The 25,431-nt window shown below is 43.0% G+C and overlaps 1 protein-coding gene across 10 annotated transcripts in view; it reads left to right on the forward strand.

Moving 5' to 3' along the window:
* The window catches only part of SETDB2 (SET domain bifurcated histone lysine methyltransferase 2), a 75,605-nt gene extending 51,267 nt beyond the window's left edge, over nucleotides 1-24,338 (forward strand). For all 10 annotated transcript variants that reach the window (XM_069601354.1, XM_069601350.1, XM_069601356.1 and 7 more), the window contains 10 exons: nucleotides 6,696-6,803; nucleotides 11,354-11,487; nucleotides 15,973-16,007; nucleotides 16,204-16,275; nucleotides 17,825-17,868; nucleotides 18,591-18,758; nucleotides 19,172-19,220; nucleotides 20,240-20,371; nucleotides 21,600-21,671; nucleotides 23,595-24,338. In XM_069601354.1, the coding sequence (XP_069457455.1) occupies nucleotides 6,696-6,803; nucleotides 11,354-11,487; nucleotides 15,973-16,007; nucleotides 16,204-16,275; nucleotides 17,825-17,868; nucleotides 18,591-18,758; nucleotides 19,172-19,220; nucleotides 20,240-20,371; nucleotides 21,600-21,671; nucleotides 23,595-23,734 (954 nt within the window). In that variant the 3' untranslated portion in view covers nucleotides 23,735-24,338. The remainder of the gene's footprint in view (nucleotides 1-6,695; nucleotides 6,804-11,353; nucleotides 11,488-15,972; nucleotides 16,008-16,203; nucleotides 16,276-17,824; nucleotides 17,869-18,590; nucleotides 18,759-19,171; nucleotides 19,221-20,239; nucleotides 20,372-21,599; nucleotides 21,672-23,594) is intronic.
* Nucleotides 24,339-25,431: the final 1,093 nt, after the last annotated feature.

Raw genomic sequence — 25,431 nt, forward strand, 5'->3', positions numbered from 1 at the left:
TTTAGGACTGAGGTAAATTAGAAAGCTATGGGCTTCCCAGGTGGCTCACTGGTAAAGAATCCACCTGACAATGCAGGAGATGTGGGTTTGATCCCTAGTTGAGAAGATCCTCTGGAAAAAGAAATGGCAACCCTCTCTAGTATTCTTGCCTGGGAAACCCCATGGACTGAGGAGCCTGTTGGGCTACAGTCTGTGGGTCACAAACGAGTTGGATACAACTTAGCTACTAAACAACAACATATTAGAAAGCTAAAGGAAAGATCGAAATAATTAAGGGAAGTGATATTTTTGATGCAACTGAATTTATCTGGATCACCATATAAAGCAAGGATCTACTTTTGACAACTTATGGTGAACAATGTCGAATTCGTGGTATCTGAAGATGATGTAGCTTTGGGACCAGGAGCCAGGCTTGATCACTCAAGAACTTTTGTGTAGCAGAGTTTTATTAAAGTGAAAAAGGGACAGAGAAAGCTTCTGACACAGACATCAGAAGAGGGGTGGAGAGTACCCCGCTCACTGGTCTTTGCAAGGGCGCTATATACCTTATTACAATAAAGGGTCTTACCAGATGCATTCCCACAACATACATCTTAAGATAACAAGATTAGTCAGAAGGTTCTTGTTAAGGAGAAACATGTCTTTGAGCAAGATTCATTGTTACACTGACTAAGACAAAGCAGTGTAGGAAAAAACATTTGTCCTTTTCTCCTCTTTGGGAACTCCAGACCCCACTCTCCTCCTTGAGTACCCCAGACATCTCATCAACCTGCCTAGGAATTGACTCTCACCTCTTTTTGTTTTTTCCATGTGATTAACTACTTCTCCCAGCTCTATCTCGCCTGCAGTATGGGAGACCCAGGTTTGATCCCTGGGTTGGAAAGGTCCCCTGGAGAAGGAAATGGCTACCCACTCCGGTATTCTTCCCTGGAGAATCCCATGGACAGAGGAGCCTGGTGGGCTACAGTCCATGGGATTGCAAAGAGTCAGACACAACTGAGCAACTAACACTTTCACTTTCCTGCACTGTTATTAAAAAAAACAAACTATCCTTTCCTTACTGATTTGTAGTGATAATAATGGTAACTGTTGTTATTATGATTTGGTGTCCAGTGTGTGTAAGGTAATACTCTGGGTGGGAGCTTACCTGTGTTTAACTATTCATCCTCACAACTACCCTAAGACGGAGGTTTTGTAATTACGCCCAAACTAAAGGTGGAACAACTGAGGCACGGAGAAATTAAGTGACTTGCCCAAGGTCACAGGGCTGTAAGTGACTGAGCCAGGACTCTCGCCTAGATGTCTCGTTCTTGAACCTTCATCCTTACCTGTTGCTCTTAACAGCATTGTCATATAGGCACAGATATCTTTCTGGCTGTCCATTCTGTTCCATTAGCCACTAATGTATCCCTGAGCTGGTACAATGCTCTTAATTACTATGATTTTACAATAAGCCTTAGCTTTTTTTTTTTTTTTTTTGCACTTTGAATTTGAGATCGGCTTATCAGGTTTCACAGAAATTTCTATTGGAATTTTAACTGGAATTCTATGGAATTTATAGATAAATTTGGGAAAAAATAGACACCCTCACAATATGTCTTTCCATTAACAGGGAAGACATATTAGCCAGGTCTTTTATGAATTTCAAAAATGTCCAACAATTTTTGTCAGAACTTTGGGTTAGGTCTATTCCTGTGTTGGTTTTTGTTTTTGTTAATACGTTTTTAAAATGGACTATTATTGGTATACAGGCTTCCCAGGTGGCTCAGAGGTAAAGAATCCACGTGCCAAGACAGGAGATGCAGGTTCAATCTGGAGAGGAAATGACAGCCCACTCTAGTATATTCTTGCTTGGAGAATCCCATGACCAGAGGAGGCTATAGTCCACAGGGTTGCAAAAGAGTCGGATATGTCTAGCAACTAGACAACAGCATAATTGATATACACAAACACTATTGATTTTTTTTTTAACTCATCCAAAAATCTTGCCAAACTCTTGCATCTAAAAATCAGTTACTTGGATATTTTATTTGGACAGTCCTCATCTATAAATGAAAACTTTTTTTTTTCCTATAAATTTTTGGGCCTCTTAAATTCTTTTTCTTATTTTACCACATTTTTCTAGAACATTGTGTTATACTGGTGATTAGAAGCATGTTAGTGAGCCTTGATTGTTCTTATATTACTGGGATGCTTCTAGGTTTTATCATTAAATTTGTATTTACTTTAAGTTTTTAATACTTTCAATTTATTAAAATTAGATAGCTCCGTTTTATTCCTAGTTTTCTACAAGTTAAAGTGTTGAATATTATGAAGTGCTTTTTTCTGCATCTATTGTAATGTTCTTCTGGGCTCTTTCCCTCTCTTTCTCTGGCCATGCACAATGCTAGATGCTTTCTTTTTTTACATACACACTTTGACTTTCTTAAATCTCAAACTTATAGAAAAGTTGCACATACAGTACAAAGAATCTTTTTTGTTGGAACTGATCAAAGAAATATTCACATATTGAGATAAAGGAAAGTCATTCTGGCTTATACATGAGGTAACTTGAATTTTATGCTAACTAAAATAGTCTTTCTGTGGCCTATCAAATATACATTGTACATCTGGTTTATTTGTTAGAGATAAGGGCACATTGACCAGAAGTAAAGAATGTCCATGTTAAAAATAAAGATTAAATGTCTTTCTTCCTGGCATGCCAACGTTGGTCCTTCTTTGATGATAAACCTCCCTTCCCAGGTACCAAGGTCATACTGACTCACTGCGTATGTGCTGGTCTGTTCTTTTTCTTCTTTTTTTTTTTTTAAATAATTTTGAAGAAATATAACGCTGACTTGTTTAACCTTCTTTGTTCTGACAAGGTATAAAACTGTACTAGAAACAGTGCTTCTGCAGAGCGGTTTCTTAGAGTAATCTGGGAAATGGACTTCCGGGCTAGGCCTTCATTTGGCTCAAATCCATTCTTACTATAGATGGTTTATTGATTATTTTCATTGACAGAACCATCGGAAATTGAGACACGATGTCCTTCCTGAACACTCAGTGCACCTTTTCTACAAACAAGGATATTTACATAATCACAATGTAAACATCAAAATCAGGGATTTAGCATTAATATATGACTATCACCTGATCCTCAGACCACTCAGGTTTCAGGTTCAAGTGTCCTAATAATTTGCTTTATAACAGAAGATTCGGTTATGTTTGGTTTTCATGTCTCAAGTTTTCTCCTTTTAATTTGTTACTATAAGATATGTGTTTGTTTATTTTCTGCTGTTAAGCCATTTTGAGAATAACACTATTTGATTGTGATGTTTATCCTAATATACTCTTAATGTTCATTTTCTATTTTTAGTTAACTTTGCTGGTACAATTTACATTAAAAAGCACTCATTTTAAATGTACAGTTCAGAGAGTATTAATTCACGTATTTGCCAATGTAACCGCTACCACCATCAAGATGTAGAACATTTCTATTACCCCAGAAGGTTCTCTCATGCCTCCTTGTAACCACTTCCCCCCTAGCCCCAGCACCTCTAGGCTGAGCCTGTCTTTCCATCTCGTATGAAAGGAAGCAGTGTGTATGCTTTGTGTCTGGCATCTTTTGCTCATTAAGTCTTTGGAGATTCTTCCATGGTGTTTCTCATTTCTGTATTTTGTACCTTTTTATTTCTGCATAGTATTCCATTGTATGGATCTATCATAATTTGTTTATTCATTTGTCTGTTGATAGACATAGGTATTATTTCCATTGTGGGGCTATGCTATGTGCTGTGCTCAGTTGCTTCAGTCGTGTCCGTCTCTTTGCAACCCCATGGACTGTAGCCCGCCAGGCTCCTCTGTCCATGGGATTCTCCAGGCAAGAATACTGGAGTGGGTCCCCATGCCCTCCTCAGGGGATCTTACCAGCCCAGGGATGGTACCTGCTTCTCTTGTGTCTCCTTCATTAGCAGGTGGGTCTTTTACCACCAGCATCACCTGGGGATTTTAAGATAACTCTGCTGTGAACATCTGAATATGTGTCTTCATGTAGACATGCTTTTTGTGTATTATATCACTGGTTTGTTTTTTTTAGATTCCACATATAAGTGATGACATGTACTATCTTTGACTTATTTCACTAAGCATAATACCCTCCACATCCATCCATGTTGTTGCAAATGGCAAAAGTTCATTCTTTTTTATGGCTGAATAGTATTCCATCGTGTGTTTGTGTGTGTGTGTGTGTGTGTATACCTACTAAACATACACATACATGCATACATATATGTGTGTGTATATATATAGGAGCTTCCCTGGTGGCTCAGACGGTAAAGAATCTGCCCACAGTGTGACAGACTCGAGTTTGATCCATGAATCTGGAAGATCCCCTGGAGAAGGGATCTTCTGAAGTGGCTACCCACTCCAGTATTCTTGCGTGGAGAATCCCACGGACAGAGAAGCCTGGCAGGCTACAGTCCATGGGGCCACAAAGAGTCACACACCGCACATCTTTATTATCCGTTCATCTGTTGATGGACACGCAGTCTGCTTCCATACTTTGGCTATTGTAAATAATACTGTTATGAACACTGGGGTACATGCATCTTGTTGAATTAGTGCTTTCATTTTCTTTGGATGCATACCCAGGAGTGGAATTAATGGATCATATGATAGTTCTATTTTCAGTTTTTTTTTTGAGGAACCTCCATATTGTTTTCCATAGCAGCTGCACCAACTTATATTCCCACCATCTGTGCACAGGGTTCCCTTTTCCCAACATCATCACCAACATTTGTGTGCAATCTCCTTGATGACAGCCATTCTGACAGGTGTGAGGTGACATCTCTTTCAGGTTTTCATTTGCCCTTCTCTGATGATCCGTGATATTGAGCATCTTTTCATGTGCCTTTTGGCCATCTGCATGTCTTCTTTGGAAAAATATCCATTCAGATCTTCTGCCCATCTTTTAATCAGGTTATTTTTTGATCTTCAGTTTTATGAGCTGTTTGTATATTAACCCCTTACTGGTCATTATCATATACAAATATTTTCTCCCACTCAATAGGTTGTCTTTCTGTCTTATTGATGGTTTGTTGATGCAAAAGCTTTTAAGGTTAATTAGGTCCCATTTGTTTATTTTTGTTTATATTTTCCTTGCATTTGGAGATAAAAAAGAATATTGCCCGTGTTTTCTTCTAGGAGTTTTATGGTGCCCCATCTTACACTTAGGTCTTTAATCCATTTTGAATTTATTTTTGTGGATGATGAGAATATGTTCAAATTTCATTTTTTAACGTGTTGATGTCCAATTTTCCCATCACTGCTTATTGAAGAGACTGTCTTTTCTCCAGTGTATATTCTTGCCTTCTTTAAATGTGGACATACGCTTTTATTTCTTGGGTGAATACCTAGAAGAGGAATGCTGGGTCATAAAGTAAGTGTATGTTTAACTTTAAAGGTGACTGCATTATTTTACACTTCTACCAACAATGTGTAAGCATTTCATTTGCTCCATACCTGCACTGACACTTGGCTATTTTTCAGTCTTTTTAATTCTAACCAATCTGGTGAGTGTGTATTGCTTTCTCATTATAGCTGTGGCTGCGGGTTACCAATTTTGAGCATCTTTTCATGTGCTTATTCACCATTTGTAACTCTTCTCTGAAGTGTCTGTCCAGATCTTTTGGCCATTTTTAATTGTATTGTCTTATTGAGTGGCAACAGTTTTTCCTATATCCTAGATATAAGTTTTTTGTCAGATATATGAATTGCAAATATTTTCTCCTAATTTCTGGCTTGCCTTTCTTTTTTCTTAGCAATGTCTTTCAAAGAGCAAAAACTTTTAATTTTGATGAATTCCAACTTGATAACTTTAAAAAATATTTATCTATTTACTTGGTTGTGTTGAGTCTTGGTTGCAACATGTGGAGCCTTTTTTTGCAGCTCACGGGCTTAGCTGCTCCATGGCACGTGGTATCTTAGTTCCCTGACCAGGGTCGATCCCTGTCCTCTCATGTCCTCTGTGTTGGAAGGTGGATTCTTAACCGCTGGACCACCAGGGAAGTCCCAACCAACTTGACACCTTTTTTATAGTTTCTGCTTTTATTAGAAATCTTTGCCTTGTCAGGTCAGAATGTTTTTCTTATGTTTTCCATGCACTTTATGATTTAAGTATACTGTAACGTTGGTCTTTCATTAGGAAGTAGTTTGGATTCTTTTGGTCTCAAGAAGCTCTTAGAAACTCGAGCCAACCTGAATACGCAAGAGGCTTCGTAGTGAGGTGCAGGGCCACTGTGTGGCTCCTGAAGGCAGGTCCAGAGGTGCAGCCAAGAAACAGGAGCTGAGAAGCCCTTAGGAACCTGGGATGTCCTGTCCGGCCCTCATTTTTTGTTTTCCCTCTCTCAACAGACTAACTTTCTCTTCTCTGACCATGAGCCTCAGAGCCTATTTAACTTTCCTAGAATAGGAACTTTGGTTGGCCCAGCTTGGGATCTGGGCCTTGACCAAGTCCGGTTAGGCAGTGTGAAACATGCCCAGGGATCAGGACTCTTCCCAGAGAAAAGCTGGCTGGCTTGAGGTCTGCTCACACACCCCAAAAGGTTGTCAGCTTCCATTCCTGATGAACACTTTTTTGGTACCATTTTCTGACTTGTAGCTCTCAACATTTCTTTGTACATAATCTGGATTGTTTTTCTTTTCCCAATATGCAGCTGTATTCCTCTGCACTTGTGGAATGTGAGGACTATGATCCATCTAATAATGATAGAAATTTTGATGTGGAATCAGTAAAGAAAGAAATCAAGAGAGGAAGGAAGTTGGTAAGTATGAATCATTTTCTCAGAAAGATGAACAGACACTTGGGGATGCCTTCAAAAGAAAGTCTGTTTGATTAATAAAGCAGGGATACAGATGTATCTTGGAGAGCTGAAAGAAGTAGGATCTGTATTGGAAACTTATATTCAATTGACTATATTAATATTTTAAAATAAGCTACAATGTGTTTCATCAGCAAAAAGTATCAATAGATAAGGAGTCAGAATGCTTTGGCTAAAAGAAGGAACTCCAGCTGAGACTGGCTTTTAAAAAAAAGAACGCTCATTTTCTCACTTAGCCCGAGGAAAAACTGGCTTCAGAGTTGGTTGATTCAGGGGCTCAATGACATCATCAAGGGCCTATCATCCTTTCCACCCTGCTGTCCACAGCATCAGCTGGTCCCTTGGTGATCCTAGGGTGGCCACAGGTAGCTGCTGAAGCATCGGGTTTTCGTCTTCCTGTCTATAAAAAGTTCTTCCCCAAGCATGGCCTAAGAGCCCTTCTGAAAGCTGAGTTAGGCCATATTTCTCTTTCTGCACCAGTTGCTAGAGGCGACCATACATAATCAGGATCTACCCTTGGAGCTGGGGTCAGCTCCTTGGGAAGGAAGCACCCTGGGTAGTTACCCTCCCGGGGCTACTGCAGGAGACTCCCCCAGTGACAGCACCCTTCACAGCTTAGTCAGCAGTGCAGCAACCGTAAGCACTGACACGCTCAGCACCACCACAACCCACAGTCAGCTTAGTGATCCAGAGCAAACTCTTTCAGTCCTTGTGCGATGTCAGCATATATGGGGCCAGTTTCCGCAGCACCTGATGCACTTTGAGATGTGCCTGCTCTGGGCGCTCAGTGAGCAGGCAGCTCAGCACAGCTGGGGCTCAGGAAGCCTTCCGCGCTGGGGGTGGGGGTGAAAATGAAGGCGGGGAATTCCAGAGAGAGAGGACAGGGTGTGCAAAAGCTTATGGAAGGCCGGAAAGAAGATGCGGTGTGTTCATAGAACCACAAGCATAAGACTCTCCCTGGCATTCTCTTTACTGACCTCACAGAATTACATAGATGTAATAGAAGATGTGAGGCTATTCCCTTGCCCTTATAGTGAGTTGACTCTGGTTTTCGCTGGAACAACAAAGCCGTAGTAAACGTCTTTGTGCATTACCCTTATGTGCTGGTGTGAGGGGTACTGTACGGCACAGTCCTAGAAACCGCTGAGTCAGAGAGAATTCCCTTTAAAATCTTTGAAACGTGCTGACAAAATGACCCCCAGGAAGACTGTACCACTTTATACGTCTGTTCTTAGTGGATGAAAGAGTGCTTCTCCCAGTCCTAGACAGAAATGAGTGTCGCAGACCTTGTTGATTTTTGCCAGTCTCACCAAGTTCTACATTGCGTTTCCCTGACCCCTGGAGAGGTTGACCATTTCCCCTCCTTGCATTTTCCTCCCCCGCCCCTTCGTATCAGTGTCCCCTCTTTCTACTTGATTATTCCCATCAGCCTATAAACATGATCAACTGATCATGTCATCTTTTTAAAAAAAGTCCTCCCTCATACGCCAAAAGCTGGTCAGTTACAGGGTCACTTGTCTGACTTAGGTGACCTTCCGGCAGGACCCTCACACACTGGTCCCTGCCCTGCGTCTTGCAGCACTTTCTTCTCACGTCCGGGCACACTCTGCTGGGATGTCTTACCTTTCAGGCTGCTTCTTCCCAGGTGCCTGGGCTGCTTTTCCTCCTCTGCTCACCCTCTGTGGTTTGGAGTGCCCGAGGCCCTGGCCTGGGCTCCTTCATCAATCTGAACATCCTTCCTCCATGACCTCATCCAGTTCACGTGGCTTCAGGACCACTCTTGTCCCTGGACTCTCTTATCTCCAGCCCTGAAGACCAGCCTGACATACTTACCTGGATGTCTAATTGCATCTCCCGTTAAACTGGCCCAGAAAAAAATAGTTCCACCCCCTGCACATTCCTGCACACGGTCCATCCACACCTGTCCGATTCTCCTCTGCAAACGGCACATTGCTTGTCTGCCATCATCTGCTCCGCAGCCCCAGCCCAGCATCCGGCCCATCAGCGTCACCCTATAGACCTTGCACCCTCCTCTTCGCTCTCACCACCACCCATCCACCAGGGTGGGGTCTGACCCCGCTCTCTCGACGGTTGCTGAACACTGCGGGTGCCCATCCCGCTGTCTCCCTCCCAGCCCATCCTCCACACAGCTGCCAGAACAGTGTCTTTATGCGCCAGTTTATGCTCCCCTTGCACGAAGATGAAACTGCAGCTCATCACTGTGGTTCATAAGGCCCCTATGTCAAGCCCTCAATTACCCGCTGGGTCTTAGTTCACACTCTCCCCCTTGCCTCCCCTCTGTTCCAGCAACACTACTCGTCCCTCTTGTAAGCTGGCCAGTGTGGAAGCTCATTCCTGTCGCAAGAACACAAGGCCTTCTGCTGACAATGTCCTTACCTCTGCTTTGATGTAGACTAGGAGCCCTTATGATGTCACGCCCTTAGGGAGGCCTTGTGTATCACTGACCACCCAGTCTGAAGTAGGGAACCAGAGACACTGTATCACGTGGCCTTAATTCTCTACAAAGCATATGTCATTGTTTTAAAGTTGGCTTTATTTGATCATTGTCTGTCTCCACCACAAAGTTTACTTCATAATGGCAGGTGCCTTATCCACTCCGGTTTCCCCTGTCCTAGAAGAGAGCCTGCCAGGTCAGCAGCTACTCTGTGGACTTTCAGTGAGTCAGTGTTTATTGTTGTTCAGTTGCTAAGACATGTCTGACTCTGTGACCCCATGAATTGCACACCAGGCTCCTCTGTCCTCCACTCTCTCCTGGAGTTTGCTCAGATTCATGTCCATTAAGTTGATTATGCCATCCAACCACCTCATCCTCTGTCGTCCCCTTCTCCTCCTGCCCTCAATCTTTCCCAGCATCAGGGTCTTTTCCAGTGAGTCAGCTCTTCACATCAGGTGGCCAAAGTATTGGAGTTTCAGCTTTAGCATCAGTCCTTCCAATGAATATTCAGGGTTGATTTCCTTTAGGATTGACTGGTTTGATCTCCTTGCTGTCCCAGGGACTCTCAAGAATCTTCTCCAGCACCACAATTCAAAATCATCAGTTCTTCAGCACTCAGCCTTCTTTTTGGTCCAGCTGCCACACCTGTACATGACTACTGGAAAAAACCATGGTTTTGACTATGTGGACATTTGTCGGCAAAGTAATGTCTCTGCTTTTTAATATGCTGTCTAGGTTTGTCATAGCTTTCCTTCCAAGGAGCAAGCGTCTTCTAATTTGATGTTTATTAGCTGATTGTATTTCTGGTGTGATTTGCCTCTTCCTGTTTTTCTGTGGGTTAGTAGATTCTTAACCCATTATCAACTGGGCAGCAAACAGTCTTCCTTTCTTCTTTTTATGGTATCTTATCACCTTAAAGGTGGCGCTTACATTCTCTTATGTAGTCAGATCAGTCTTTTCTTTGTGGCTTCTGAGTTTCCTGCCTTGCTTAGACAGCCTTCCTGACCTCAGTGCTATACTTTTTTCTTCTTTCTCATATTTTCCAGGTTTCAGTACGTTTTTAAAAATAACCTGTTTTTTATATAAAGCCTTTTCCACATGAAATTTACTGAGAAATATATCGTGAGGTAGGGATCTTCCTCTTACTTCTTTTCTGTACATCTAGATGTACTCTAGATGCCCCCCCAATGGTAAATGGTCCTTCTTTGTACTCTGACTTCACATCTGGCCTTCCGCACAATCTAATTGCTCTCCCATATTTGCATTTTATTTAGAGTTGTTTGTGCTGCTCTTGGGATACTGTGTGAGCTTTCTCCTGTTTTGCTAGGTGGTTACCTTGAGCTTGTACTTCGTGCAGCCAGAGTGTGATATAAACCAGCCTTGGTCATGGCTCAGATTCCCGCAAACGGGACCTTTGCGGGACCTTCTAGCCATCTCTACCCCACCCTCCTATCAGGCCAACAGACTAATACAGAGGCAAGAGATCAAATGAACTGAAGTAAGGAAAAAACTTACTCTTCAGAAGCTTTTTTATGTTTGTTTTTTTTTTACATTTTTGGCCTTTCTGCATAGATGCCAAAGAGGTTTCCCTTCCTCTCTCTCATGTCTCCTCAGTCAAGCATCTGTAAGACACGTGCTGTTATCCCCAGGGAAGAATGCATGTCTAGAGGGGAAGGGGCCTGCTCGAGATCACACAGCTGTTAGGGCACCCCCTGGAGCTGCCCTTGGCCACAGGCTGTGTCACCGGCAGAACCTCTTGCCTAGAGCCAGGCAGTGTTGCCAGCCCTGCTTTTTAGAAATCTCTTAAAGAGAGGGGACAGGAGTTTTCTGCTTTTAATCAGATCATTACAAAACATTCCATTTAGCTGAGGTTGTGCTGAGATTCCAAAACGAGCAGCCAGATGTCAGGACCCAGTGTTTGTAACTGAGGACATGAGGGCAGCCAGCTTAAAAATAGCACTTGATGACCTCTTGCCTTTTAATTTTTATAAAAATCTGAAAAAGCAGGTGTTTACTCAGTAAATCTCCTTTTCTGTAGAAATGCACGTTTTGTGGGAAAAAAGGAGCCACCGTGGGATGTGACTTAAAATCCTGTTTCAAGAATTACCACTTTTTCTGTGCCAAGAATGACCACGCAGTTCTGCAAGCTGATGGACGTACAGGAATTTATAAGTATTTAATAAAACTGTTTTAAAGCCACATTTGGGGGAAGGGTGGATTGGAAGTAAGAGAAGATTTTTTAAAGCTAGTTTTATACAAATTGTTTCCAAGTAGGAATGTGGTTTGGGAGATGCCCAGTTAGGAACCTGACTTCAGAAGACCATCCCTGGCTTCCCAGGTGGCTCAGTGGTAAAGAACCCACCTGCCAGTGTATGAATGTGGGTTCAGTCTCTGGGTCAGAAAGATCCCCTGAAGGAGGGCATGGCAGCCACTCCAGTATTCTTGCCTGGAGAAAGAATCCCACGGACAAGAGGGCCTGGCAGGCTACAGTCCATGGAGTCGCAAAGAGGTGAACACGACTTAGCGACTGAACAGCAGCAACAATAGTCACAGGAAGGAAAGAAGCAAGGTTGGCTCTGTCTGGAGTTTGCTCTCCCTGCATCGTGTCTTTCCTGGTAGAAAGTGCTGCTTGTCATAGGGGCGCTAGTGACCTAACAGTTGGCCACGAGGCTGGGAACCAGTTCTCAGTCTCGCTTGTCTGCAAACAGAAGGGAGCCTTCTTAGTCACAGGTCCCCGCTATGCCCATCTTGTCTCTAAATGGATGCATTTTCCCACTAATGTCACCACCCTCTTCACTATAAACAGCCTCTGAAAATGAAAACTAGGCAGCAAGTTATCAGACATCAAGTCCTTGAAGAAAAACTTGTTTTGGCTTTGAAATCCTGCTCCTTGTCTTTAAATAATTCTGTCATGTTAATTTTTATGCAGTGAGGCGTATTTCAAGTCTACTACAAGTGTATTTGTTTTACCCGGAGAACCTTGATCTTCCTTCTGATGAAAGATGTCAGTTAAGTCATTATACAGTTTAGTCAGAGGAAATCAGTAAGCCAGTTGTTAATTGATTCAGGTCACTTTAAGTGAACTCTTTCATACATAGATGCGGTCTAGAATATGTTATATAAAGGTGAAGAAAGTTATATAATGGTCTTAACGGTTTTGACCTTTTTAATGTTATGAGATGGAATAAAACAGAAACTGATGGTCTAGCGTGGGCAAGCAAGGCAGACACTTGTCACTTCTTTGGGGCATGTGAACAGATTCTGATCGAACCATTTTATTTTCGCTGTGCTGGGTCTTCATGGCTGCGCACAGGCTTTCTCTAGTTGTGACGATGGGGGGCCACTCTCGAGTTGCTGAGAGGGCTTCTCTTTGTGGTGGCCTCTCGTTGCAGAGCTCGGGCCCCGGGTACGCGGGCTCTAGAGCACAGGCCCAGCAGTTGTGGTGCACAAGCTTAGCTGCCCCTGAGCATGCGGACTCTTCCAGGACCAGGGATCGAACATGTGTTCCCTGCATCGGCAGGTGAATTCTTTATCACTGGACCACCAAGGAAGTCCTGGACATTTCTAAGTTCAGTGAGATATGTACATTTTTTTCAGTCATGGTGTCTGAATAATAGGATCAGTGCTGAGAGGATTATTATTTTATCATTAGATATAGTTGATTTATAGTGGTGTGTTAGTTCCAGGTGTACAGCAAAGTGAGTCAGCTCAGACTTTCTCAGATTCTTTCTCCTTACAGGTTGTTACATAATACTAAGCAGAGTTCCCTGTGTTATACAGTAGGTCCTTGTAGTATATATATGCTAATCCCAAACTCCTAATTTATCCCTCCCAGAGGGTTACTTTTAATACAATTTTTATAAGATCTATTACATTCCTAAATGATATTTTAAAATTCCATATGGAGGGTAGACTTGCCCCCCCCAATTTTATCAAAATCTTCCAACACTATTTTATTACTTTATTAACCATTTACTTTTTGCCAGGAATACTTCAAAGTACTTTGCAAAGGTTAATTCATTTAAAACTCATATAATAGCCCAATAAGGTAGATACTGTTATTTCCGTACTATTATGAGAAGACTGAGGCCCTGAGGGACAGTAATTTGTACCCAGGCCACACTTTTGGCAAGTAGCAGGGCTGGGCTAAAGGGCTCCAGAGACTTTGCTCTTTGCCACCACATCCTCTTTAAGCTTAGGGGTCATATATGCTAAAATATGGGCAAACCTAACATTCCAAGAAGTGTAAAATAATTTATAATTTGATATCTGATTTTACAAGTTCCATAGGTATTTTCTTGCTTGAGACTAGACAGGAAATGTATGAATATGTTAATTTTATATTCTTTCTATATTTGATTTACGGAGAAACCCATGGGTTGTAATATTCTACTTCACTTTTATTACTTACCTTCCCAAAGAGCTTGTTTTATTATGACTTCTCCAAAGTCCTGAAACACCCACTGTGAAAGACTATTATCAGCAGAGCTACAAGGTCAAACAAAAAGAAGTTCCTGCTATACCTTAAAGTCTGAAAAAATACTGATCATATATTAGAACCACTGAAGAGAGACTCCATAAAGTAATCCTTTTTGTCATAGTTTTTATCAAGTATCAGGCTTCCCTGGTGGCTCAGACAGTAAAGAATCTGCCTGCAATGCAGGAGACCCAGGTTTGATCCCTGGCTCAGGAAGATTCCCTGGAGAAGGGAATGTCTACCTGCTCCAGTATTCTTGCCTGGAGAATCCCATGGACAGAGGAGCCTGGCGGGCTGTGGTTCATGGGGTCGCAAAGAGTCAGGTGCAACTGAGCGACTAACACTATCAAGTATCAGGTGAACTTTCCTTGATTTTTTTATTGAACTGAAACATTCAGAGTGCCTGTCACGCACAAGACCCCTTGTTAGGTGCTATGATGTAAAGAGGAACTCACCTCATAGGAGGGCCAGGTCAGAACTATCAGCCTGTGGCAGGATGGGACTTGCATGCAGCTGGCTTGGCCTTCAGTTGGTAATTGTTGAAAATGGGTGGGGGCATGGGAGTTCATCACATCTCCTCCACTTCTCTCTGTTTGAAATTTTCCATAAAAAATTAAGTATACCTGGCAAACAAAAGTGCTTGGAGATACCAGAATCCGAAGGATGAGATTAATATTGATTGGGGATGGAGGGTGATTTGCTGGGAGAACTGCATGGAGGAGCGGGCACTGGTATAGGTAAGACGGGAAGAATTCATACATTCTCCTAGGCTCGGGGGACCCTGCATCTGGAGGTCAGCACCTTAAAGACACAGATCTGGGGGCAGAGGAGGAACAAAGGCTGCAGAAAAAAATGGAGCCAGAGCAGCTCCTTCACTCAGAGCACTCCTCTGCTGCAGCTTCACTTCTTCCTTCTCTTCTATGGCTGATCAATTCCAGGCTTGTGCAGCTCAAATCAAAGATCTGGGGGCGATGCCTGTGGAGTGAGAAAGCGCCTCGCCCCGCAGATCGCTGCGTGCAGTCTGCGGCCTCAGTTCCTGGTCTCTTTCTGGCCGCGCCTGGGCTTCGCTGCTGCGTAGGCTCTTCCCTGGCTGTGCGGAGCGCGGGCTTCTCATCGCAGTGGCTCCTCTTGTTGCGGAGCACGGGCTCTGGGGGCGTGGGCTCAGCAGCTGGAGCACGTGGGCTGGGGGATACTGGCTTAGATGTCCTATGGCATGTGGGGTCTTCCTGGACCAGGAATTAAACCCGTGTCCCCTGCAATGGCAGGTGGGTTCTTACACACTGGACCACTAGGGAAGTCCAACTTTGTGCTTATTGTGGAGAAGCAGCAGAACTTTGTATAGTCAGATGAAAATGTGTGCCTTAGCTGCCGGATTGCTCGGGATCTTTATACAGTAAAGTCCCACTGACTCCTATGTAATAAGCATATTGTTTGAAATATGTCATCAGCACTCACCCCTGCAGAGAGCACGTTGACGGTCCATGTGGTTCAAGGGCACCGGGGACGCTGGTATGGGCTCCATCTGCACTTGATGTGCGTCAATTGTGAATGCAGGCTTAAGCGGCCATTTTTTGTTTGGGGTTTTTTTCCTTGGCCGTGCTCCGTAGCATGCAGAATCTGAATTTCTTGACCAGGGATCAAACCCTCACCTCCTGCGTTGGGAGCGCAGAGTCCTAACCACTCGACACCCAGGGAAGTCCCAGCAGTTCTGTTCTTAATAATTATATTTATTTATTTTTGGCCCTGCTGCGTCGTCATCGCCGCAGGGTCGTTTCTCCAGTTGTGGCAAGCGGGGGCTTCTCACTGTGCTGGCTTCTCTCGTTGCAGAGTACAGACTGTAGGGCAAGCAGGCCGCAGCAGCTGGGGCCCAGGGGCCCGGAACTGTGGCTCCCAGGCTCTACAGCACAGGCTTAAGTTCTGGCGCACAGGGGCTTAGCTGTTCCAAGGCCATGTGGGGTCTTCCTGGATCAGAAATCAAACCCGTGTCTCCTGGATTGGCAGGCAGATTCTTTACCACTGAGTCACCAGGGAAGCCCAGCAATTTTGTTTTTAAAATAAATACTTAGGGTTAAGCCCTCATGAAAAACAGGTTAGTTCCCTTTTAAGTTACAAAGCAACAGGCATAATACTTGAAAAGTGTAAATCAAAATATCTGACTCTCTGAAATTTCATGTTTTCAGAGTGTTTTGCCAACAACATGCTGACCCTCAAAATGGTAAGTATCTAGAATTCAGTGTTGTGAGTTTAAAAAAGGTAAACATTTAGGTAAGACATGGAATAACCTGATGTACTGGCCTCAGTAAGTTAAAATACAAGTTTTTGAGTTAAAATGTTAAATACTTTTAAAATTAAGTTGTTGGTCCCTGTGCGGTGTGCAGTATATAATGGACTAAATTTCTCTTTGTAACTAGATCTACCATTGATGAAGCCTTTGTCTGGTGTCTTCCATTCTCACTACAGTGAGCAGACCAAACCAAGACACGGTAAAAGCTGTGGGTTTTATGACTATTCGTCTTCTAACTGCTACTGCTAAGTCACTTCAGTCGTGCCCGACTCTGTGCAACCCCATAGACGGCAGCCCACCAGGCTCCCCCGCCCCTGGGATTCTCCAGGCAAGAACACTGGAGTGGGTTGCCATTTCCTTTTCCAATGCATGAAAGTGAAAAGTGAAAGTGAAGTCACTCAGTCGTGTCCGACTCTTAGCGACCCCATGGACTGCAGCCTACCAGGCTCCTCTGTCCATGGGATTTTCCAGGCAAGAGTACTGGAGTGGGGTGCCATTGCCTTCTCCGATTCATCTTATAAAATGACTGTCAATTTTCAGTAGATAAAACTGACAAAGTGCTGTATGTTCTCTGAATGCAGTTTCCCTAAGAATGCATGATCAGCATTTCTGTTCTGAGGCCAGTTGGGTCCTGGCTGCCTAGAGTTAGGTAGCCTTTGTGTACTGCTGGAACAGCCGTCTTGCCAACACTTATCTGGAATGCTGTCTGCATGGGAGTCAGCCCTCTCGGGTGAAGGCTTAGCTCCCTGTCCTGCCGGCTGCACTGTGTGGTGGTAAACAATGCTCTTTAAACCAAAGAGCTACCCTCATTCTTCAACCATCAGCCTTTCAACTGATCAGATATACTGTAAAAATACTGCTGTCAATCAATGTTTATCGACAGGAAAAGATGACCATAATGTATTTCAAAAAGCAAATTGTAACACCATTTGTAATGAATCCTTTCCCTGGATGAAACCATCTTTTTTTTTAAAATTCTTCCAAAAGTGTTCTGTGTATACAAACATATACTGTACTTCGCTTTTTTCACTTCATGTATCTTAGAGATTCTTCCGTCAGTGGCTGTGAGTAGATCTTACTTCATTTTTTAAAATAGGCTTCATCGTCTTCCACGGTGTATCTTACTCAGTTGTATAGCTGAACCACTTGTTCCCAGCTTTTTCTATCACATTAAATACTGTAGTTAACCACCTTCTGGAATCATCCTTGTGCAGGTATGTAACAATACTGTTCGACTTCCTGTAAGTAGATAGCTAGGTCAAAGCGTATGGAGAGTGAAACTCTGGGTTAACTGTTGGCTAGTTATCTTCTAGAGGCCACACCAGCAGTACACACAATGACCCAAATCCTTGCAAACTTTATGTATTAAACATCTTCATCTTAATCTGACCAGTGAAAAATTCTGTTTTCCTCTGCATATCTTTACTTTGGGTGAAATTGAGTGTATTTCCCTTACTTTTGATCAGTTACATCTGTTGTCCTATGACCTAATTTTTCTGTTTAATGAAGCCTCTTCTCCAGAGCTCCCCATTTGCCCATTTTTCTACCTAAGCTCCCTTTTTCATATTGATTTATATGGTCTTTTTACATTTTAAAATTTGCCCTTTTGGCGTTTGTTTTGCAGACATTTAGTCTTAAGTCTGACATACCCAAGTTTGACTTTGTACACTTTATGCAGTCAAGCATTAGTCTTTTCCTTTACAAATTCCAACGTCTACATAACTTGTGTTTTTCACCCTACTTTTCAGGAGTGAAAAGAAAAAGAGGAAGAAGTAAACGTCATCATGTACAGGTAATTTGACTTCATTTTATTACAGCTTTAATTTTCTCCATATAGTCTTTTTTTTAAACCATTCTGAATTTTGGGTGACACAGTGATACATGATAAGATGAATACAAAAGAGAAGTCAGATGTGTCTTGGGTGTCTAAGCACATAACCTCCATCCCATGGTTCCTGTAATACGTGTCCTGGTACCAAATCAGTGAGGATCTGAGCCCACGTGGTACAGTGGAACATCCTTACCTAGCCAAGTATTTCCCAGCTACAGGATCCATATTTGCCCTAATACATGACTCATAATTTTCTGATTCCTGTTATGGGTAAAGCATATGAAAATGTTTCGGGGATTTGCATTAGCTCATATAAGCTAAATTAATATGAGCCAGCAGCCTTCGCCTCTCACCCTTTATACAAGAGGGGCTTGTTACACCTCTTAAGGTTTTGTTAGACAACACAAAAATACATTTGATGTTTATGCCTACAGACATGACTTTCACCATAGGCATATCACTGAATTTGATAAAATTTCTCACTTTATGCAATACAGTAAGTCCCTACATATGAACCTTCAAGTTGCACCCTTTCAAAGATGTGAGCATGTCCAGTCACATAAGCTGGTTTACTTGTCTGGCGCACACTGTCACCTGTGTGCAGCCTCTACAGGCGCTGGTTCTGGTGTGCACTTCACAGTACTAGAGACTACAGTAGTACAGTGTCTCTATTTCGAGCACAGGACCCGAACGTAGCTGCAGCAGCCGTTCAGAATGCAGTCCAGTGCTGCGCTGTCGCCTGTGATGAGAAACAGAGAGCTCCTATCCAGACAACACTGGACCGCTTTCTCAAGAGGGTAGATAGAATTGAACCCAGCAAGGAGCCAGAACCTGTGCCGTCAACCTCAGGCGTGAGTGAAGCTGCAGCTTGCCCTCACCTCCTACTGCTGCCGACCCTTCAGCTCTAGACCGTCTCCCACCTCCTCTCCCTTCTCCAGTCAGTAACTCTTCCTTTCACTTGGCCAGCCCCTGTATACCAGCTGTTATTCTGTACTACTGTACTTTTCAAGGTACTGTACTGTAATACTAAAAATGTTTCTTTGGTGTGTTCTGTATTATTTTTGTGGAAAGTATTTATACACCTATTACAATACTGTATAGCCGATTGTGTTAGTTGGGTACCTAGGCTAACTGTTGGAACACAAACAAACTGGACTTAGGAACGCGCTCTCAGACTGGAACTTGTTCATATGTAGAGGACTTACTGTATTAAATATCAACAGTAAAAAATCAGTGTAAAGTAGTCTTGATTCTTCTCTCCTAGCCACCTGAGAGAATGGCACTGAAGAAGGAAAAGGACGGCAGACACACAGGTTTGCTATAAGTTTTCGGTAACAAATATGACTTACAGTACTTATTACCATGAATTTGAGAGTTGGTACCCCACTTTATTCTTCTGGACTTGTAGTAGTGAACTGTGAGAGTGGGAATCTTTGTCCTGACTATCCACTCCATCAGAATCTCAACAGATCAAGGTAACGGGGTGGGATGGCCCACTGCTCTTCAGTATTAGGAAAGGATACAGTTCCCGATATAGAAGCCAGGGTTGCCTGAGTTCAGAGTCCAATGACAGGCCGCCCCTCACCCTGTGATCCCCTACCCTCACCCCAGGAGGCTGAAGCCAGTAATTTTACCTTTCTGTTAAGGAAATGGACTTCCCTTGCAGCTCAGCTGGTAAAGAATCGACCTGCAATGCAGGAGGCCTGGGTTTGATTCCTGAGTTGGGAAGATCTCCTGGAGAAGGGAAAGGCTGCCCACTCCAGTGTCCAGTGAAGGAAACAGATATTCCATAATGATAAACAGTCAATTGTGACAGAAAAAAAAATGAGGGAGACTATTATCTCAAAGATTTGAAGCTAAATTTTAGAAAATTCTATTTACATCATTATTCTAAGCAGAGAAGTTATTTTCCCTTTTTATAACATTTCATTGTTTCAGCTTGAAAAAAAAGAGCGAGCTATGGAAAAATTAACAGAAAAGATAAAGGTGCGGTGCTGTGCTTAGTCACTCAGTCACATCCGACTCTTTGTGACCCCATGGACTGTAGCCCGCCAGGCCCCTCTGTCCATGGGGATTCTCCAGGCAAGAATACTGGAGTGAGTTGCCATGCCCTTCTCCAGGGGAGTTTCCCAACCCAGGGATCGAACCCAGGTCTCTCCAATTGTAGGCAGATTCTTTACCAGTTGAGCTACCAGGGAAGCCCAAAAGTGCTGTGTATGTGTTATCTAATCACGCTCATCCACCATTAGGGAAAGTCTGAAGAAGTGAGTGTGTGTAGGATGGCTGCCCTGAGACGTACCATGTCCTTCTGAAATTCTTTTCTTATTCTTAGACGCAATTGTGAAAGCTGCTTTTCTCAAGAAATGTAAAGAAGCAGGGCTGCTTGATGCTTTATTTGAAGAAATATTAGACAAACTTCATTTGATTCAGGAAAGACTCATGGATGAGACCACTGCAGAATCAGGTACTGAAATAACAAATTTTTTACATATAGATATGTCTCACAGACCTACATCGGGAACAAAACAAACACCCCCCTAAAGTACACATTTTCTTTCTATGCTGTTTTTCTTTTCCTTCTTTATCTCATTCTTTAATAAAGTTTATTGATCCAGATCTCTGTAAGTCAACAGAATGTAAGTAATTCACAAACTCATTAATGTAGTAAAAGAAAAAAAAAATAGCCTGATGCCCTGGAAGTTTTAATGTTTTTTCCCCAGAGGTTCATAACTGAGAGTGACCAGCAAGAGCTCAGAACTAGATTCACTCAGACACTTGCCCCCTCCCCGCAACTGAGCATGTTTACTACTAAGATCTGAGAATGGCATTCATGATGTTAGTTTTGATTTGACTCAGATTCTGTTCATTAAAAAGCTATAGGTTTGAGTTGACTCAGATTTTGTTCATTAAAAACCTAGTTGCTTTTTTAAACTATAAAACATAGAAGAAAGAAATTTTAACGTTTTTGTCGATTTTGGTTTAAAGATGCGTTTCAGAAACAACTCTTTTGGCAGGTTAAGTTTCCATCTGTACACACAGGTATATACCACATACCCTTCTTATAAGCTGTGTTAGGAGCCTAAAAGCTTTATTATAAATAAAGCTGACAAATAACAGGTTTGTACTTTACAGGCCCACTTATACCTGAATTTTTTTTCAGTAAATACTACACAATAAAATACTACCCAATCTGTGGATGCAAAACCACAGATCGAAGAACCGCATATTTTGGGGGGCTGGCTATAAAGTTTAGCCTGGATTTTTGACGGCACAGGAGGTCAGCAGCATAGCTGTCTTAAAAGGAAAGGCCTGACTGTATTTTAGGGAACAATGTAAAATATACGATTATTTGAAAGGGATTTTTTTTCTATAGGACAAAACCAAAAAGTGAAGTTATAAGCAAACATTTGCCAAAGATCACTCATTACATCCTTTTGTTTGTTTATTCTTGTCTCTAGATCAAGCACATGTGAACCTCCTGGGGGGCTTGTTAACACGGTGGCCCCTTCCTAGGAGGGGCCAGGGACCTTTTTGATGCAGTAAAGGTGCCAGGTGTTTGCGTTTCCAGCAGGGTCCCTGGGGAGGCTGCTGCTGCGGCAGGGGGTGCCTGCTGTGTGTGCTGCTCCTTATTTGGGGTTCCTCTGTGAGGCGTTTCTGTCTGTATAAAACTGAAAATGTTTTCCTCCTTCCAGACTATGAGGAAATCGGGACTTCACTTTTTGACTGTAGACTGTTTGAAGACACACTTGTAAACTTTCAAGCAGGTATGTGAGTTATAACTGAGCAGCAGAGTTCATAAATACTTCCATACTGAAATGATACAACACTAGTCAGGTGATGAAAGTCCTATTTTAGAAGAACGTTCAATTCCGCTTCATTCAGTTAAAAAGCCCATTAGAAACATGTGCCCTCACACCCAGCAGGAGCACATAGACACACAGAGACACACATGCGCACACAGAGACTGCACGCGAGGGAAACAGCAGTTACCTGTAAGTGGCCGGGTTATAGTAACTTCTTTTGTCTCAGTGCTCATTGTATTTTCCACATTTAATACAGACACAAAATACTTCCCTCATCAGAAAAAAACTCATTTAAAAAAGTAGAAACAACAAAAAAAATTGACTGCAGAATGGAAGTATTTGGGCACCATTCCTGGGCATCAGCAGGAACAGGGGTGAGGCTGTGGTAAATCACGACGCCACCGTCTCCCTCTCACTTGGTGTGACGTGTATAAATTTCAATTCTGCCAACATCAATCTTCAAATCTAATGGAGGAGAGGGAAAGTTGTGATTGATTCTAAAGTTCATCATCAAAAAAGAACCGCCAAGAAATTTTTGAGAAAGCCTGCTGGAAACAGAGACACAATTTTTCCAGGAGACACTGGGCAGTGGTCCTCTCACCATTGTTCCGGATGCCTTTGAAAGAGGCTACGTTTCCACACTGATGGGTCCTGCCTGACTTCTCCACCAAGGCTGCCACACACAGCTGGCAGGCTGTGCCCTGCACATCCCAGGCAGGAGCGGAGGGTTTGGGGCAAAGGGCTCCCTCTGAAGTTGAAAACAATGGCCTATACTCTTTTCTCTTCCGGAGGTGTATTTGTCTTTCCAGCAAATGTATTAAGAAAATACTTTCCCCGTGAAGAAAATATTGGTTCATGTTCCTCTCTCAGTATGCATAAGCCTTTCTCATTTTTGTTTTCATAATACACATTTCTGTTTGAATTTTGTGTTACATTTATAATTGGCAGGAAAATGTTTTTAATTTACCAACAATGGTGTGGTGGTGTTTTTTCACCAGTCTCTTGAGAATGTCTGCATACTTCTAATGGGAGTACCTTTTTTTTTTGAAAGCACCTGCTTTATTTTGTATTTTGACTTTCGTTTGTGTTTATTTTTCTTTCGTATAAAAGTGGCACGTTTACCACATGTCAGCACTAGGTGAGTCAGGTGGGAGCAGTACAGTGTATTGTTTGCGGGGTGTGAGCACCAGGGAGAGACACTGTTAGGAGGAGACACTATTTGGAATTGCATGAGAACCAACTTAGAAGATTTAATTTCTGACACTCCAAGGGGTAACTCTCATGCTTAATTCAGCCTTTCCAATGTTCCAGAAAGTTAACTACATATATACAGATACTCCAAGGAAAGATTATGTATGTATATTTTAATATTCTTCCATTTTCAGGTTTTTAAAAAATGACATTGCCATTGAATATTATTATAGATTCATAAAGCCTAACTAAAGTAGCTTCTAAGTTGCCACAATAAAAGCACTCCTATTTCTAAATAAAGCCAGAAGCTTTTCTGTAGCATTAAATCTAGGATGCATTTGTCTGAAAGGTTTGCCGTACCCTCGGTAATCTAACCACATCCTCTCCCAATAAATGGATAATGTGCAGCATTAAGGTTATACAGTCGCTGCTTTCAAGTCCTCAGAGAGATACAAAAGCTACCTTTTCTAATTGTGTACAAAATTTTAAAGATGTATAGACCCGCCTTAAGTGTGATAAATACTAGAATTTGATCCTGAACTAGAAGAGGAGCAAAGGCATGAAGGCTCACAGGACACTGGACCCTGTTCATCTGGGGCACAGTGCTGTGTACTAAGAACTTTGAAAAGAGGCTAGAAATGGTACGTTATATATAGAACTACCAAATGACCTGAAACAACCTCCTCCTCACAGCAGTAGAGAATCACATTCACGAATCTGAAGAGAGGCGACGGCAGCTGAAGGAAGAGATTGAGCTGCTCCAGGACTTAAAACAAACCTTGTGCTCTGGGCTTCAGTCAAGTTCCACTTCAGATTCTTCTCTGTCTTCTTAAGAAGGGCCATTTCCTGAGCCAGGAGTCGAGCACAGCTGCAGTCAGGGTGAAAGCTGGAGAGCGGCCTGTGAAGCCACACACCGTCAGCCCCGGGCCCGCGGGGCATCTCTGGCCCTGCCCGCTCTTACCTGTTCTTGCTGATGGGCCTCTGAAGCCCATCCGCCTCCCCTCCTTACTGCCATCTCACTTCTACCTCTCTCCCACTGGTAAAATATTCCTCAGAGTCTACTCGAGTAAATTAGACCGTGCGTCCCATGGCTCTTAAAATTCCCTTAGTGGCCTCCTCCCCTCCCCCACTCCAGTGAGCGAAGTGGCTGCCAGGTGCTCCCGCCCCAGGGCCTTTGCACGTTCCGCTGTGAGGTCTTCACCAAGATCGTCCTTTCTCCTCACGTCTCTTCTCGGTGCAAGCCACTGTGTCGCACATCAGACCACTGGGGTGTAAGCAGCCTGTGGGCAGAAACTCCCATTCCTGTTTTTCTCCCTGTCACGTTTCCAGCAGCTAGCATGCTCAGTAAATGTTGAATGCATAAACTTTTTATCTTTGATTCTAGTTCCAGCCCATAATGCCTCTTTGATATAATAAATTTTATTATACATTACCAAACCTGTCTGCTTTTGAAATTTCTTTTCATCCACAGTCACCACATGAGTACAATATCCTCTTCAAAATAAACATTTAAAACTGGCCTCTTTGGAGGTTTTTCTCAACCTAACAATATATAGTTCAGATGTTAATGTCCTATTCACGTCTGACCTCTGAAAACTTCACGTTTATGTTTCCACCTTTTCACCACACTGTCTGACCCACAAAAGTGCTACATTTCAGCATGAGTTTGGTCTGAGTCCCCAACACGGTATCTGGCACATAATACACTCAGAAAATATCTGTTGAAGAATATGATGTAAATGAAGAACACGTCCATCCCTGCTGTAATGGCAACCCCAGCCCAAGCCAGTAATAACTGGGGGCAAAATCTCAGTGGTTTTCAAATTTGGCTACATCAGAATCATCAGAGGACAAACTATAGAAGCCGAAAAGTATATATATATACACACACACTTTAGAAGATGGCAGAGTATACCAAAATTACAACTTGCTTCCCAGGTGGTACAGTGGTCAAGAATCTGCCTGCCAATGGTGGAGAAACAAGAGATGTGGGTTTGATCCCTGGATTGGGAAGAACCCCTGGAGAAGGAAATGACAATCCACTCCAGTATTCTTGCCTGGGAAACTCCATGGACAGAGGAGCCTGGAGGGTACAGTCCACAGGGTCACAAAGAGGTGGACACGACTGAGCATGGGCACACCCACACGAAGAACTACTATGGATCAAAGAGACTACGACTGAGTGAACACACGCACACTACTATGGATCCAAGAGACCGAAGGTACCCAACAGTCTTTTCTACAACTAAAGATAAAGAACCATAACCAGACGTGGCGCAAAAACACAATACGGTCAAGCCCCACCCCTGGGGTGAGTGGCCCACAGAGAGGTTCCCCGAGGAACGACGGGCTGAGCCTCACATCAGCGTCCCCAGCCGAAGGGTCTTGTGCCAGGAAGATGAGCCTCCGGGACATTCGGCTTTGGAGGTCAGTGGGGCTTGCCTTTGGGAGCCCCAGGGGGCAGGGGAAAATGGAGGCTTCACTCTTAAAAGGCTGCACTCTTAAAGGAACGCACGCTCCAGGGCACAAG

The sequence above is a fragment of the Ovis canadensis genome, chromosome 10, assembly GCF_042477335.2.
Source record: "Ovis canadensis isolate MfBH-ARS-UI-01 breed Bighorn chromosome 10, ARS-UI_OviCan_v2, whole genome shotgun sequence".
NCBI classification, from domain to species: Eukaryota; Metazoa; Chordata; class Mammalia; order Artiodactyla; family Bovidae; genus Ovis; species Ovis canadensis.